This window comes from Sinocyclocheilus anshuiensis, unplaced genomic scaffold, assembly GCF_001515605.1.
Source record: "Sinocyclocheilus anshuiensis isolate Anshui unplaced genomic scaffold, SAMN03320099.WGS_v1.1 scaffold2047, whole genome shotgun sequence".
Lineage (NCBI taxonomy): Eukaryota > Metazoa > Chordata > Actinopteri > Cypriniformes > Cyprinidae > Sinocyclocheilus > Sinocyclocheilus anshuiensis.
The window spans coordinates 524,458-540,350 of NW_015554063.1; the positions used below are offsets into that span (position 1 = coordinate 524,458).

At 36.2% G+C, this 15,893-nt stretch overlaps 2 protein-coding genes across 3 annotated transcripts in view; one reads left to right on the plus strand and one right to left on the minus strand.

Annotated features, from left to right (window-relative positions):
* The window catches only part of rgs7a (regulator of G protein signaling 7a), a 44,147-nt gene extending 40,890 nt beyond the window's left edge, over positions 1-3,257 (minus strand). For both annotated transcript variants that reach the window (XM_016460571.1, XM_016460572.1), the window contains exons 1-2: positions 3,110-3,257; positions 2,263-2,387 (exon numbers count right to left, since the gene is read on the minus strand). In XM_016460571.1, coding sequence (XP_016316057.1) covers positions 2,263-2,340 — 78 coding nt within the window. In that variant the 5' untranslated portion in view covers positions 2,341-2,387; positions 3,110-3,257. The remainder of the gene's footprint in view (positions 1-2,262; positions 2,388-3,109) is intronic.
* A 2,132-nt stretch (positions 3,258-5,389) lies between these two features.
* On the plus strand, positions 5,390-12,964 carry LOC107668596 (receptor expression-enhancing protein 3-like). Its single transcript, XM_016460534.1, has 8 exons — positions 5,390-5,684; positions 7,987-8,059; positions 8,486-8,562; positions 9,322-9,442; positions 9,779-9,892; positions 10,838-10,973; positions 12,396-12,532; positions 12,690-12,964. The coding sequence occupies exons 1-8, from the start codon at positions 5,653-5,655 to the stop codon at positions 12,762-12,764; spliced, it is 765 nt and encodes a 254-aa protein (XP_016316020.1). The 5' UTR covers positions 5,390-5,652; the 3' UTR covers positions 12,765-12,964.
* The last annotated feature ends 2,929 nt before the right edge of the window (positions 12,965-15,893 follow it).

A 15,893-nucleotide genomic window follows, 5' to 3' on the forward strand; every position in this document is an offset into this window, starting at 1 on the left:
GGGCATAGAGGCAGGGCATAGAGGACCTACAATAATGTACAGTATTTGAAAAATAATGTGTTTTTTGAACATTAAAGCATGTCAACATATTCTGTTACACCAAATACACAAAATAATGATCTTTAAAAAGGCATCATATGACCCCTTTAATGATTAAGTCATTGAGTCATTTATTCATTCATTTGATTCATTCAAATGGCTGATTCATTCAGGAGTGAAGTAAATGGTTCTTTATGAATGGTCCATTGAATCATTAGGCTTGAAGCGGATCATCATACACCGATCGATCTGTGCAGCGCCGCTTCAAATCCAACACGCCTAGTGATTCACCCAATTGAATCAACACGAACAGTTCTGCTTTGTCTTTATAGTTCCGTTGGCAAAATTGAGCAAAACAGACAACATTGTGTCTAAATTAACACAATATTAACTTATTATTTACTGAACTGTTGTATAAGATCAGTATCACATTTGCACTCGTGTAATATTGCACTTATTGCTCGTGTGATATTGCTTAACTACATGATGTAAATGAGACAAAAACTCAAACAGGGGCATTTTTGCCCCATATCTTGAATTTTAGGGACATTCTAACTACATTCTTTAGGCTCATCACGCAGGGAGTTGTTGCCCTGCCTCATATTTGTCATCAATCAGCTACAGGTGCATCTCAATAAATTAGAATGTCGTGGAAAAGTTGTCAGATGACCCACATAGGTCTGGGGTGGGGCAAGCGCATTAAATGTGTTCATAATTTTAACGCGTTATTTTTCACTGTAATTAATTAATCTAATTAATGTGTTAAATTACCAGCCCTAATATATACACACGCACACACTTTAATTCTAAAACAAATAAAATAATTAGAAGTCATTGTATACTGAATTAAGTGTAAAGACATCAGAAAAGTAACTGTGTAAGTCTGCCTTTTTACAGTTACTCCCAATGACTTGTAAATCTAAGATTTTCAAGAACTACTTAATTTACAATGCTTCTGGGAAACAGTCCGTAATCCTATGACGATTTGAACGGCCTTTCTTACAATCCACTTATGGTTGCGATGCTTTCGGGAAAAGTGGCACCATTCTGCCTAAGGTCCTTCATAAATCTGTTCAGCTCTTTGAGATCTGTTAGAAAAGCCTGTGATAGGGGGCTGGTCAGTAGTTATTAGTTCTGAATTGGGTGAGTTAATGTCTTGTGATGTGAAGAGAAGAGCCACAGTATCTCTGACTGCAGAGCACTGCTCGTTCATGCATCTCCACGGCACAGCACACCTAATAGGACTGAAGCAGCATGGAGGAAATGTGAAAATCAACTGAAGGGTGAAGGAAATGAATTGAAAGAAGGAAGAAAAAATAGAGTCCTGCAGGAAGATGCTGCAGCCTCTGATAGATGAATGATTCACTGTCTCCAAACTATATCTGACTGCCATGTTCTGACAACATATTTCAGCCGCACCTGAGGGGACAGATTGAAATTGAACATGCTCAGGAGAGACGGGAGGGCAAGCTGGTACAGGACAGAGGAAATACTAGTCGTGAATTATGAATTCATCACAGAGAAGCACTCAGATACCTGATTCGTCATCAGAGCTCATTTAAGCAGGCTACTACTGTAATTAATCATACAACGACTGACCATGATTGAAACTGTAATTTGCCACACAAGTCTTTAAATATGTGATAATGGCTTCGTGAAAAATTCATGCTTCTTTTTTGAGTCTCCATAGGATGAGTGGTAACATTAGTGGCTCTCAGCCACAATGACAGACTTCAGTTCCCAATCAGCAATACAAATGACTTGGACTCAAGCAGTGATGAGCAAATTACCAATCATCAGAAAGATGGAGAGTAAAGTTTTTATCTCTCCTTTTTCAAAACACAAGTTTTTCCATTCCTGTTGCTTCTCAAGAAAATGCCCTACATACTCAATGTCACAAGGGAAAATTGTCAAAAAGGCTAAATATTAAATGTAACATGCTATTTAAAAGCAGATTCCCATCATGACAACTTACCCCATATACCCACAAAAGGTCAATGTGTGGTAGCAAACTCTTTCTTTTTTTTTCTTTTTTTTTTAACAAAAAGCTCTCAAGATTTGTGTCCATACAGAAATTGACTTTCCAAAATAAACTAAAAAGTGTGACAAATAGCTTTTTTTCCCCCCAAAACTGCACTCAAAACAAAGCTTACACTACTTGTTCTGTCAAAAAGGCAATACATTTCACAAAGTGACCATCTTAATAATTGTTCAAAGTCCTACCTTTCTGTAAACCAGCATGTTGGGTGAGTCGTCCGTCTCTCCATTGCTGTTTGGATGGAGGCTGTTGTTCTTCGCCATGGTTCAAAAACTCTGCAAAACAGCTACTCCAGTGGATATATATGCACCTGATAGGGAGAAGCAAGGCATACACACACGCACGCACGCACGCACACACACACACACACACACACACGATGATACACCTCGTTGCTTAAAACATCAAAACTTGCATGATATACAGTATTACTGGACAGAAATCAAAGATGCTACAACAATGCAGAACTGATCAGTTGGCAATGTCTTTGTGATAATCCCCACCTAATTGTGTCGTTTGTAATTACAACCATGTTTTATCAATGATATTTTAGTGAAAACCAAAATGCATAGCTATCATTTGGATTACAATCATATTTGGCTGTCTTAAAATCATTTATCAGCTGGTGGTCGAGGATTTTCCTCTCAAGTTTAAAAGGAACCGGTTTTTAAGTAAACGCTGAAAATCTGATGACAGCAGATCACAGATCAGACACACTTATCAGTTTTGTAATATCGGTGGGACAGGCAATTAAATGCAAACACTGTTCCACCTCGCGCTGCACCCGTATGTCATGCATGCGAACGCTTTATGATGTGTCAAGCGAGATTCGCTGTATTATCTCGCTTCAACCTGCCAGGAAGCTCATTTTCGTGTAACCAAAAATGCAGTCTTCCACAGTCACCCGATCCTTTCAGAACCACAGACAGCTCCTCAGGCGGAACTGCAGCCCTTGCACGAGTCCTCAGAAACCTGGCATCACCAATAAAATGCACAACACAATCATAAAGCATCACTTCTGTTCACTCTCACCTCAAACACGCCCCGTCTCCCCCTGATGTATGGATCCGGGATGCCAGAGTGGATCAAGCTCCTGCAGTTCGTCGGCTATCAGACGTATCATTCATTGGAAATATTAGTGATCCTTTGCTTGATGCTGACGCGTTATCGCGCGCAGGGATTCTGCTGAAGAACAGGGCATGCGCATCCAACCTGGAACCGATCCTGGAGTCTTACACAAATAGGAGGGAGTGCTTTTCTTTGAGGGATTTGGCATTCTTGTTTTGTAAATAGTTTAATTATTTCTAATTATGTCATAATTATAATATAACATAAAATATTACATTGCTTAATTATTAATTTGTGTTCATACAAATATTTTTAAATATAATTTGTATTATTTAAAATATTAAACGATTGAACTACTATTTTATTAATATAAAAATATTACATTGTTATTTACATTTTGCAGACACTTCAGTTTTGTAATTGTATACATTGTATTCAATCACATTTGATCAGTTTTCTTGTCTTCCTGAAACCATTACCTTGGCATTGTTAGCTCCATGCTCTACTGTTTGAGCTACAGGAAAGCTATTATTATATTAAACAGTGGTAATCTGTTGGGGGGGGGGGGAATAGTTAAAAAGAATAGCTAAATGTATGACAGGCAGCTATTGGGAAAGTGATACAATCTACTTTCCCAATGGCTGTCTGTCTCCAGGTGGCATTACCTAGAACAGACAAAAAAAAAAAAAAATAGAAATGGTCTCAAATTTGAAATTTCCACTTGTTCTGTATATACCCTATACTTACACCCTAAAAATTTCAGGGCTGAGACCCGAATCTCAGGTTTTGCAATAACAATCAGAGGCGGACAGTGACTAAGTACATTTACTTGAGTATTGTACTTAAGTACACTTTTTGAGTATCTGTACTTTACTTGAGTATTATTTTTTCTGGGAACTTATGACTTTAACTTCACTACATTTGAAAGACAAATATTGTACTTTTCACTCCACTACATTTCTATCAAGGTCCTCGAAGTAGAAAGTCGTTACTATGTAGCAGCTTTGAAAGTCAGTGGGTGATTTTTTTCTTCTCTAAAAAGTAATGGAGTTGAGTACTTTGTCCGCCTCTGATAACAATGCATAGAGTTAATCAAAATTATAAATGGTCAACCAACTCTACTGGACCACTTGAGATGGACTGTTTAGCCCCTCACACAGTTTTTCTTTAACGTTGTCCAATGAGAGTAAAGCCCTTCAGAGGCCCCTTGCATATAATTTTCTCTTAGCACTACTTGGCAACAAAGCCACTACAGTTCTTAAACATCTGTAGAACCCACAACACAATGTTGCAATGGATGTTAAAATTAACCTTTGCCAATATTTTAATCATTCTTTGAGACCGATTTCCTTAAGGGTGCTCTTTAGAGCCAGCGTACTATAATCAAGAATTTTCATTTCTATTCTCAGTGTGGGTAAAAGGATAACAGATAGGACATCTAACGTAAAGGTCAAAGTCACCATTAACTACACTGCTCCCCCTTCCAAGTGTGTATTAACAATCTAATGCACACTGCAAAACTGACTTTAGGGCAAATTAAGAGAATCTAAAACAGATGTGGCAGAACATCTGCAGCTGTTCTTCATTGTTTAGCAATGCATAAACTTTCTATTGCAGCATCTTTATTTTTTTTTTATTCATTCTTAGGACGAGACCATGTTGCATTTACAGTTACCATCTATTATATAACTAATCTACATTATTGCAACAATAAAATATATTTGATTTCTCTCCAGAACAAAAAAAAATAAAAATCCCCCTATGGATGTCTGTCAGGGGGATCTTTTAACTGGAAATTACCTACAGGGCATTTCCACTGAGATTACCTGAAGTTTTGATGCTTTTAGTCTACCTCTTAGCTTTGAGGTCATATGCTAGTGTAGCCTACTTCTAAAGATGCCAAAAGATGGCAAATCAGACTACACGACAATACGTTCATTTTAATTTTTTTTTTTTTATATAAAAATGTACCTGTGCACCCATCCATTGAAGAGCATTTTACATCTTCAAATAAAAAACGTTTCCAAATTACCTGTTTCAAACCCAATCATTCCTGTACGCAAACAGCATACAATGCAAGCGATGAGCAGCTCCGCCCTGTGACCCTGTTTGGCGATGAGTCAGTAGTCCAATCAGTAAACGCAGAAGGCGGGACAAACCAGAGTCTTTGTCCAATCAGTGGCCAGTCGTGCCATCAATCAAAGGTGACTGACATCGTCCCTAGTCCGAAAGGGACAGGCGAAGAGAAAAACAATACACACAACGGAACATCATGTAGAGAGAAGACAACAGCTGAAACCAGTGGTTATTCGTCAAATAACGATGTCATTTTGCAAACTTGTGGATATCAGGAAGCATGCGTTAAAAAAAGGAAATCAGTGGTTGAGTTTTAGCGGTTGGAGAAACGAGACAGAAGTTATTATTAGTTATAGTTTATTTGAATAGTTTATGCCTCTGGACTGGACCTGCATCGAACCTCATAACTTAAAAGTGCAGCAGGTTGGAAGATGGTGTCTTGGATTATATCTAGGGTCATCGTGTGAGTATTTACTGAAAACTATGTTGCGTTTCTGAGCTTAAAGTAACGTTACATTAGTAAAACTGCTGACTGCGCATTTAGTTCATACGGACAACATCTATGCACACTGTACTGTCTCTATATCTACAATGTTACAATACAAAACAATATTATAAGTACATAAAACAAACTGTAGTTTATTTGTTGTTGGTCAGGATTAAAAAAAGGGGGGGGGGATGCATAAAGTATGATGTTTTGTCCCCCAATATAATAAATAACACTGCTACAGTTGCTACATTTCTGCAGTATTCTTATTTTATATATTTTCACTTTCAGCAAGGTTCCCACAGGCCTGGAAAATCTGGAATGTACCATTTAAAAGCTTCATTTCCAGGCCCAGAAAAGTAATAGAAATTAATACAATTTTAAAAGGTCATGTAAATGTTTACAGTCAATATAAATGTATAGTTATGCTCAGAACTGAAGTATTTAGTAGGCTGGAAACTACTGTTTTTGTGAGTGCACAAAACCTTATTCAGCCATCACAAATCATAGGAAAAGTAATGGAAAAATCTTGGAAATTCACTGGTAAGAAAGTTTAGGAACCTCTGAATCAACCATAATAAAAATTCACAAATTATGCAGAAGAAAAAAAAAACTACATCAATTTTGGAGTAGAGCAGGAAATTCATCATGTTTTTGGCTGGAGACCTGCTTTATTCAAAGTCCCTGTCTGCCTGGGAGGAACTGCTGTTTTCCTGCTAGATCATAATGTTACTGTAGGTGTGTCCCTTTCTTTGCGGAAAAGGTCAGCACAGCAAAGCACATTTTGTGCCTCATCTCACTAGGTGCTGTTTGCTGTGGGTTTGGTTATCTTTAGTGTACTGACAATATAAGAGATAAGGGTCTCTGGTTGTCACTGATAGAAATACATTTATATATAGTATGTTATAGTCAGTTTCAAAGTCTAAAGGTCTTTTGAAACTCCTCTTGTGTTCTTACTGTAAGTTAAAATGATGAATTATTCACCATCGGCAAACAAGGCCTAGCTGTTTTAGAGATGTGCAGTAACATCTCACACACACACACACACACACACACTCATTCCTAATTCTTTCCCTTCTTTTTTTACCCTCACGAGTTCTCCCAGAGAACAGCGTAATAGGAAATGCATGACTAAACCATTGTGACTCTAATGTGTTCTCACAGCATTCGAAGTTTAAACACTTTCTTCAGACTAGTAGTAAAAGCAAGACAGGCTGTGTTTGGAAATAGTGACTTGGTGATGCTGCAGTTGTTTAATTACAAACAGTTTTACTGTTTTAAGTTAAGAGATGACCTCTGCTCTTGACTTCAGCACTTATTTTGCTTTATGGTAGAGATGTTTTAGAGTGGAGAATCGTTACACAATAAATGTAATCCATCCAACAGTCCCTCCCCACACACACACACAATCCCATGATCACACATAACTTTAGACGGTATCAGGCAGTGATGTCGTTCCCATAGCTACTCGAAAATAAATGGATAAGGGAAACGCAAGCCAGTTACAGTGAAAGCAGTGAATTTACTGTGTGTATGTACTGAATTGAACACCTCTTTGAAAAAAAACAACAACGGGATTTCAGTTTCACCCGTCACAATAAATAGAGCATTTTGAGTGATCAGTGTTCCAGTTTAATATTTGAGTAGGCCTGTAACCAAAGGCAAAGGCTGGATTTGCCATCTGGGTGGATTATCATCAAATATAAGATTGTGCATAGGGATCCACCGATATTCAAATTATGGTTGATTAGATAAGCTGATAATTGTTTTATTGTCATGGCTAATAATTTTCATGTAATGGCCGATAATTGATAAATGACAGAATTCTACAACATTTTGTCTAAATGCATTTAAAATAAAATGCTTAAAACTAAGATCAGTCAATTTAAATGCTAAAAGTGAATTTAGTAATGTACAGTAGGAAAAAAGTATATTAACTTCAAGATTTGCTAAAAATTACATTTAACAGTGTTACTAAGTTATTTAATGTGTTTATATTAAATTAAATTATTAGTCTTTTTAAAGACTTAAGTGTTAGATGAAGGCAAAGATAATCCAAATGCAAAAATACATTTTAAAAATCTATAATATCTATAACCTATATAGATATATTTGTATATCTTACATTTTTATATCAGTCTATCTAAATTTTGATTGGTTGGGCATTGAACTGTTCGCCAACCTTTATTTGTTTGCTTGCTTATAACAGGTGCATGGTATTTTTTAATATAAATCATGTCTTATGTGTACTGTATGTATGTGTGTGTTTTCATCACAGTCTTTTGTTTGGAACACTGTATCCTGCATACTACTCCTTTAAAGCCGTCAAATCCAAGAATGTCAAAGAATATGTGAGTACTCAGTTCATAAATGCACATGCATATCTTTATCCATGTTCTACTGATTCTTCACATCTATTTGAGTTTAGAGAATGTTAATAGCCAGAATAGATGGAGAGCTCCAGCTAAACTGTCTGTATATCCTGGTTACTCTTTGTATCTGACGGAGGCTGTCAGTAACTAAACCCTGAACTGTTGAGCAATTTAATACTGTTCTTCCACCATGTGTGCCCTGTTTGTGGTTTGTGTACTTCCTTTCCTTACAAAAAATACTGTGACTGTACTGTGGTACAGTGATGTGATACCATTGTACTTTGATGTATATCATATAGCGAATGAATAAAATTCATATATTATAGTACGTACATGGTAAGTTTTTGTAAGTAGCACTTCTATACCTCTAACAGGCATTTTGTGTTTGCGTTTGTGGTTTGACAGGTGCGATGGATGATGTACTGGATTGTGTTTGCTCTTTACACAGTGGTGGAGACCATCACAGACCTTTCTTTGGCTTGGTAAATATACACACACAGTCTGGAAAGAGGCAAATGAATAATTGTTAATGGATTGCATGGAGTAATTTTGCATCAAGTGGTTTTATTAACATTTTGCTATTCTTCTCCATTGTATGACTTTTCACTGTCTAGCCTTTGTGGTAAATGAAAAGGGCTTTTATCTGTTGCTGCAGATGTTGAGCTCCATTTGTTTTCCTCAGGCCAGTTAGAGGAACCAGTCCGTTAGGTTCAGTTTCAGTTCGGTTAAATTCCACTGCGTAGTTTTGTTAGTTTTGTGACATTTAAAAAAAAAAAAAAAGATCAGCTCTGCTTGTTTTACTGGCTCTGATTTTCCTAAATTAGATCAATTTTATTTGCATGGATAGTTCTATGCAGTGTACTAGTACTGAAAAAAGTGGCATTGCAATTTTAAAAATTATGATGTTAATTAACTCCTTTATTCTGTAATGGGAAAGAAAATCTATAAATCAAATCCAGATGGGATTTTTTTTTTTAAAGAAAAATGACTCTCCTTGTTAAATATAATTAATTAAATATAAATAATAATGAAATAAATAACAATATATAAAAAAATAAAATAAATATATAAAAAATGTATTGAATTTTTTTGGTAAATTATTGACTTTGAATTTGACTTTGAATATCGATCCACCAAGCCTGAGGTCCAAGAGACTAAAATCATAGACAATGCAAAAAAATCTAATTTATTCTTCTGTCTTCCATCATCCCTCTGTTTTCACATTGATGTGATTGTTTCAGGTTTCCAGTTTACTACGAACTGAAAATGGCTTTCGTCTTTTGGTTGCTGTCTCCCTACACCAGAGGAGCCAGTGTCCTCTACAGGAAGTTCCTACACCCTATGCTGGCATCCAAGGAGAGGGTAATGACCTAAACACATCATCAGTTTCCTTGGGAATAGGCGTTCACTGACAGTGAACACATAGCCATACTGAAATGTATTATGGAATCGAGAGGATTACATAATCAATGATTACATAAATGACATTAAGAGGTAAACAGACGGATTGGGTTAGTTGGATGTGTCGATTACATGATCATTATAAACTAACAATAAACTGCATTGTTTGTTTAACTGCGCCTGTATATTTTGTTCCCGGCCCTCTGTAATTATTTGTTTTCAAACAACTCCCTAGTTGGAGGTTAAAGGTGAATTTCAATGATAGATTTATTGACTGTTTTGCATTCTGTTTTTCAGGAGATTGATGATTATATCGTTCAGGCCAGAGAGAGGAGTTACGAGACCATGGTGAATTTCGGACGTCAGGGTCTCACGATCGCGGCTGCTGCTGCTGTCTCCGCTGCTGTGAAGGTATGGACACGGACACATGGGCTCATTTGTACACTCATGCACTGTTTATACTATGCATTTGAGCTAACCTAGCTAACTAAGATGATTTGGTCAGCTTTCTTTCCACGTAAGCAGAAACATTGTTTTGCATTGATACATTACTTCTTTTTGTGATTCATTGTTTACTCTCATTTCTGTTATGCTGTTATAAACTTAAAATAAAAAGGATTTATATGAAAGGGTATACCAGATTTTAAGAAATATTAAAAAACTTTTGTTAAAGGCTTGATAAAAAATACAGTAATAACCGTAAGAGCAGCCGTTACTCTAGTCTTCAGTGTCACTAGATACATGATCCTTCAGAAATAATTTTTTGGAAACTTGTATCATTCTGCTAATACACACACACACAAAGAAAACCTTAAAAATATACAGCATGTTAAGGACATGCTGACACAGACACGAAAATGCACTGCAAAAATGACATGTGCTCTTCACTGCGGCCTCTCCTGTTCTCTTGACTGCTTTTTTCAAATCAAATTTGCTGTCTGGCCGTGTCTGGTTCCTAAAAAAGATCTAAATCACTAGTGCTCTTCTGTTTTTGATAAGCCTCTTCAGTTTTTGCTAAGGTCTACTGTTCTTATCTTGATTCTTATCTAGAAACAAGAATATAGACATGCACCACTTACGGTTTCTTTAGAAAATGTAAAAATCTAGTTCAAATCTTCCTGTTTCCTTTCTCTTTCTGTGTACATGCTAAACTAATCACCAGCAGTAGCTGCTGCACCTAGCCCAGGTAACTTGCTTTCTTTTTCAATCTGCTTTAACCTGTCGCCAGCACATCATTAACTGGGAAGTTAAATAAAAGATGTCTGTGTATTATAAAGGTAGCTTCAAAGGTTTTTGGTTCTTGAATTCTGTTTACTCAGTGCACCATGTTAGCTGACCACATGACTCATGTCACAGGGACAGGGTGCTATCAGTGAACGTCTGAGGAGTTTCAGTATTCCAGACTTGACGGAGTTACCCTCTGAACAATCAGTGTTCTCAAACCCCAGCCGACGGGCCCTCCAGCCTGCTAACCCTAGCGCTGCTGATTCTGGTGAGTACTGTACATGCACTGAAGGAATAGCTCACCCAAAAATAAAAATTTAAATTCTGGAAATGTACTTTCAAGATCTAGATGAGTTTGTTTCTTCATCGAAATGGATTTGGAGAAATCTACAGTAGCATTACATCACTTGCTCTCCAATGGATTCTCTGCAGGGAATGAGAGTCCAAACAGCTTATAAAAACATTATAATAATCAAGTAATCCACACGACTCCAGTCCATCAATTTACATCTTGTGAATTGAAAAGCTGTGTGTTTGTAAGAAACTAATCTATCATAAAGACCTTTTGACTTTAAACTGTCGCTTCTGCCCAAAATACGCATCCAAAGTCCATAATAATGCTTCCTCCAGTAAGAAAGTCCATCCTCTGTTGTCCTCTCACATTTAAATCCACCAGTATATTTGTTTTTGCTTGTAAACATTGCATGATCTATGCATATTTCTCTCCTGATTCAGACACGACAACTTTTTCACTGGAGAAAGCATTATTATGGATTATTATTATTATGGATAGAGGGCTCAGATGCAACAAAGTTAAAAATGTCTTGATGGATTTATTGCAAACACACAGCTTGTGGGTTACTTGCGTAACTTGTGGATTATTTTAATGTTTTATCAACTGCTCTCATTTTGATGGCACCCATTCACTGCAGTGATGTGAAGCAAGTGATGTAATGCTAAATTTCTCCAAATATGTTCAGATGAAAAAAAATCTTGGATGGCCTGGGGTGAGTAAATTTGAGCAATTTTTTAATTTTTGGGTGAACTTTTCCTTTAATGACATCATATGATAAATAATTATGTAGTTATGAAAAATTATTACATACTGATTTAACTAAATTCAACTAAAGAAACAAATGAACTGTAACAAGATTCAAAATGTCATTTTTATTGCTAGGGCAAATGAACCCTAGCGGAGCACATTGTCTGTCATCAGAAAATAATTATTATGTCTCCCTCTAGTGGTAGTATTGAAAGTATTGAAAAGCAATCCTGGTGGAAAGTTCAGCTGGTCACTCAATACATGTAACCAAAAAACAAAATGAAAACCATTAGTAAAAAAAAACAAAAATGAAAATATGACTTTCTTTCAAGGACAAAAGAAAACTGAACTTACAATGAAAAGAGACAGATGATGAATAAGCTCCATGCAACTTTTTCCACTATATTCCAATCATTTTCATTGCGCTTGTGCATCCTTTATGAGGCTTGAAAGCTTCAGAATCCATTTGTGATTGTATGAAAAATTTCTTTTTTGGTCTGTTCCACAAATTCACAATATGGGTTTGGAGCAACACGAGGGTGAGTAAATTATGACAGAATTTAAATTTTTTGGGTAAACTAATCCTTCAAGGTTCAGTTCCTCTTGTTTGAGATCTTTATTGCTTCCTCTGTGCATCTGCTCCAACAGAGCCATATAAACAAGCAGGGGAGGGGCATGAGGAGGAAACAGATGGAGTATTCTCCGATGACGAGGCGTCAGTGCAGAAGGGTCTGCGTAGATCTCAGAGTGTGAAACTCACCCGTGCCAAAGCAGCACGCAAAGAGGTACATTTGCACATGCAAACATTTTATGTTCAATTGTATCATAATGTAAAGCAGAATATAAAATACAAACACTTTCCCTGGTGGTCTCAGACTTTCAGACCCCACTGTAGTACTTCCTGAAAATTAACTGTGAATTGATGTTGTATTGTTTTTAAAGCCTCGCTATGGCTCTCTGAAGCTGAAACCCAGAAGGCGGCAGTTGATTACATCATCCACTTTTGACCATCCTTGATTGTCCAATACAAACCCACATGGGATCAGCATCAAAACTGCAGTCTAATCCTCAGTTTAAAACTGTTTAATCCTAAACTTCGGATTAATGCTAATGCTCTTTCAAAGCAGCACTAAACACAAAACTACAAACAGACTTAAGGCACTTAGGAACCTTAAGTGCAGCAGAAATTTTTTTGTAACCTTGGCCAGATCTGTGCCTTGCCAGAATTTTGTCTCTGAGCTCTTCAGGCAGTTCCTTTGACCTCATGATTCTCATTTGCTCTGACATGCACTGTGAGCTGTAAGGTCTTATATAGACAGGTGTGTGGCTTTCCTAATCAAGTCCAATCAGTATAATCAAACACAGCTGGACTCAAATGAAGGTGTAGAACCATCTCAAGGATGATCAGAAGAAATGGACAGCACCTGAGTTAAATATATGAGTGTCACAGCAAAGGGTCTGAATACTTAGGACCATGTGATATTTCAGTTTTTCTTTTTTAATAAATCTGCAAAAATGTCAACAATTCTGTGTTTTTCTGTCAATATGGGGTGCTGTGTGTACATTAATGAGGAAAAAAAATTAACTTAAATGATTTTAGCAAATGGCTGCAATATAACAAAGAGTGAAAAATTTAAGGGGGTCTGAATACTTTCCGTACCCACTGTATGCCTTTAACTTTTAAATCTCATTAAATTCTGTAACTAATCTTAAGTTGTTTTTAAGTAACAGTATTTTTAAAAGTGGTTTCAAAATACATTTCTTAAGTTTGAATGCCTTGGGATTGTATTTTTAAAAACATTTTGTGCAATCCATTTTAGAGTGATGTATGTTCATGTTGGTTTTAGTCTGTCATTCTAACGTTTTTCAGCCTTCTCTAATTTAAATTACAGCATGCACTAATTAGCATATAATTTGACCAAAACACTCCAGCTTTATCTTTGCAAAGCATGACAGGAGAGTGAATCTGACTAGTTGACAGAAGACTGTTTGTACTGTACTTGTGCAAACAATGGGATGATTTGGTTTGTTAGTTTGTTTTGTGTGATAGAGGAAATCTGTTGATTAGGGATATGTATGCAGATGTGTGACCAACAGCGGCGTTGAATGTGTTAGGATCTGGATCTAAACCAGTAAAAAGGTTAAAACAAAGTTTATTTTCTTTGACCCTCGAACAGGTCATGGAAAACCTCAGAATATCAGGGAATTTTGAAAGGCCTGGAAAAGTCATAAATGTGGAAAAAAAAAATGTTAGGGGCAGGTGGAAAGTTATTTAAAGAAAATGTATTTTTCTTGGTTTCTATGCTTTAAGCTATTTCATGGGCCAGATATTGCTCTTTATGAGTGCTGTAAAGTCAGCGTGAAACGCCAGTCTGTTGAGAGTCTCTGGTGAAAACTAATAAAACACTAAATATGTTTTTGTAAACAAGTGCAATCTATTAAATCCAACTTCTAGATCTTTACCTGTGTGATGTACCAAAACGTCTGCTTTAATTATTATCCTGTACTTATGAACAAATGGAAGGGAAACGCTCATTGAAATTCACTAAACAAAATGTATAGGAACGTTGTGTGTGTATATATGCAGATTATGACATAATTTAGCAGTACATACACCAATTAGTCCTAAGTCCTAAGCTCCTCTAGGTCTGTTTGTTAATAAAATAAATGCTTTATGTATTGCCACGTTAATTTCTTAATAGCACCTAGTTCATGTTGTCCGTCATACTGCAGTTTCTCCACTGACCACTAGAAGCAGTCAGGTTTTGTTTTTCAAAGTCAATCGTTGGTTTGGCCAGCATATATATTTTTTTTTTTTACCAAAGTAGGGAACACAACTACAAGTAGTTAGTTTAGGAAACATCTGCAAAGGTGCATATTTTAAAAGGTTTAACCCTAACAAGCCCATAAATTTTTTTACAATGGTCTTTCTCAGCAGAATCTTATTACTTCAGGTTCAGCATGCAAAACAAAACTGGGGAAATGAAGGATTTGCATCACTTTTAGATTAACAGTGAGATATTGAGTGAGTGCATCTGAAAGCTGCCTTTAGTGTGTGTGTGTGTGTATGTGTGTGTGTGTGTGTGTGTGCGTGCGTGCATGCATGTGCGTGAATATGTGTTTAACCTTTATGAACACCTGATTTGAATATTCACGCCTTTAGGCTATAAAGAAGAAAGAGATTAACGTCACATACAAGCTGCCACGTGTTGTTCTGCTAGTTTTGTCTTGAACCGCAAACAACACCCTGTTTTAATGCCAATTATATTTATTTTAACTTGTACGACAATGAAAATCCGGAAATATTTTTCAATAAGACTTGACAGTGATGGCCGTGTTCATGTTCACTGATAAATACAAAGACTGAGGTAGGTTTGTGTGTGTGTGTGTGTGTGTGTGTGTGTGTGTGGTCCAACAGCAGTTGTTTCATTGAGGTCTCTGTCACAGGACGTGTCCAAGTCTTTCAGCACTTTAGTGTGGAGACGTCCTGTGTCTCGGACACTATCAGAGAAAAGAGGGGAAGGGAAGAGGAAAAGGATGAGAGAATAAGAGAGAGAATGAAAGAGAAATAGGTTCATCTGTCAGGAGGTCAAGTCCTTCTGGAATATGAGTGTGTGTTTGTGGAGACATCAGTGAGAGAGTGAAACTATCTGTTGTTCCACAACCATGTATATCTAAATGTACTTTTCTTTTTTCTTACATTTTTATTTTCTTGGAGAACTAAACAAGCTCTATAGACAGCCTCTGTTGCATACAGAAACTGCATTTTAAAAAATGTACTTAAATGTGTAGTTTGTTGTTTTTATTAATTCTTTCATACAAAAGTGTGTATTATTTGAAATGTAAAGTAATATAACATTTTATTTTTATTAGTGATATATTCAGTATTCAAGTAGGACAAACTTATTATTGGTAACTAAAACTAATAAAAACATTTTTGCTATTTGAAATAAATCTGAATTACTAACTGGAAATAAACCAGAACTAAAAGTGAACTATAAAACTAACTAACTAACTAAATAAAGACAAAATCACCATATTAATAAAAATTAAAGAAAACTGAAAATATACAAATTAATCTAAAAAATCAATAATAAAAGGTATACAAAGGTAATTAAAAATATTAAAAACTATAATAGTATATAA

Bases quoted from the DNA above. Each gene is read 5' to 3' on its own strand.
- LOC107668596 (XM_016460534.1), top strand. From the start codon at position 5,653: ATGGTGTCTTGGATTATATCTAGGGTCATCGT. The intron at 9,893-10,837 runs GTATGGACACGG...CTCATGTCACAG, and splicing joins CTGTCTCCGCTGCTGTGAAG to GGACAGGGTGCTATCAGTGA. The intron at 10,974-12,395 runs GTGAGTACTGTA...CTGCTCCAACAG, and splicing joins CCCTAGCGCTGCTGATTCTG to AGCCATATAAACAAGCAGGG.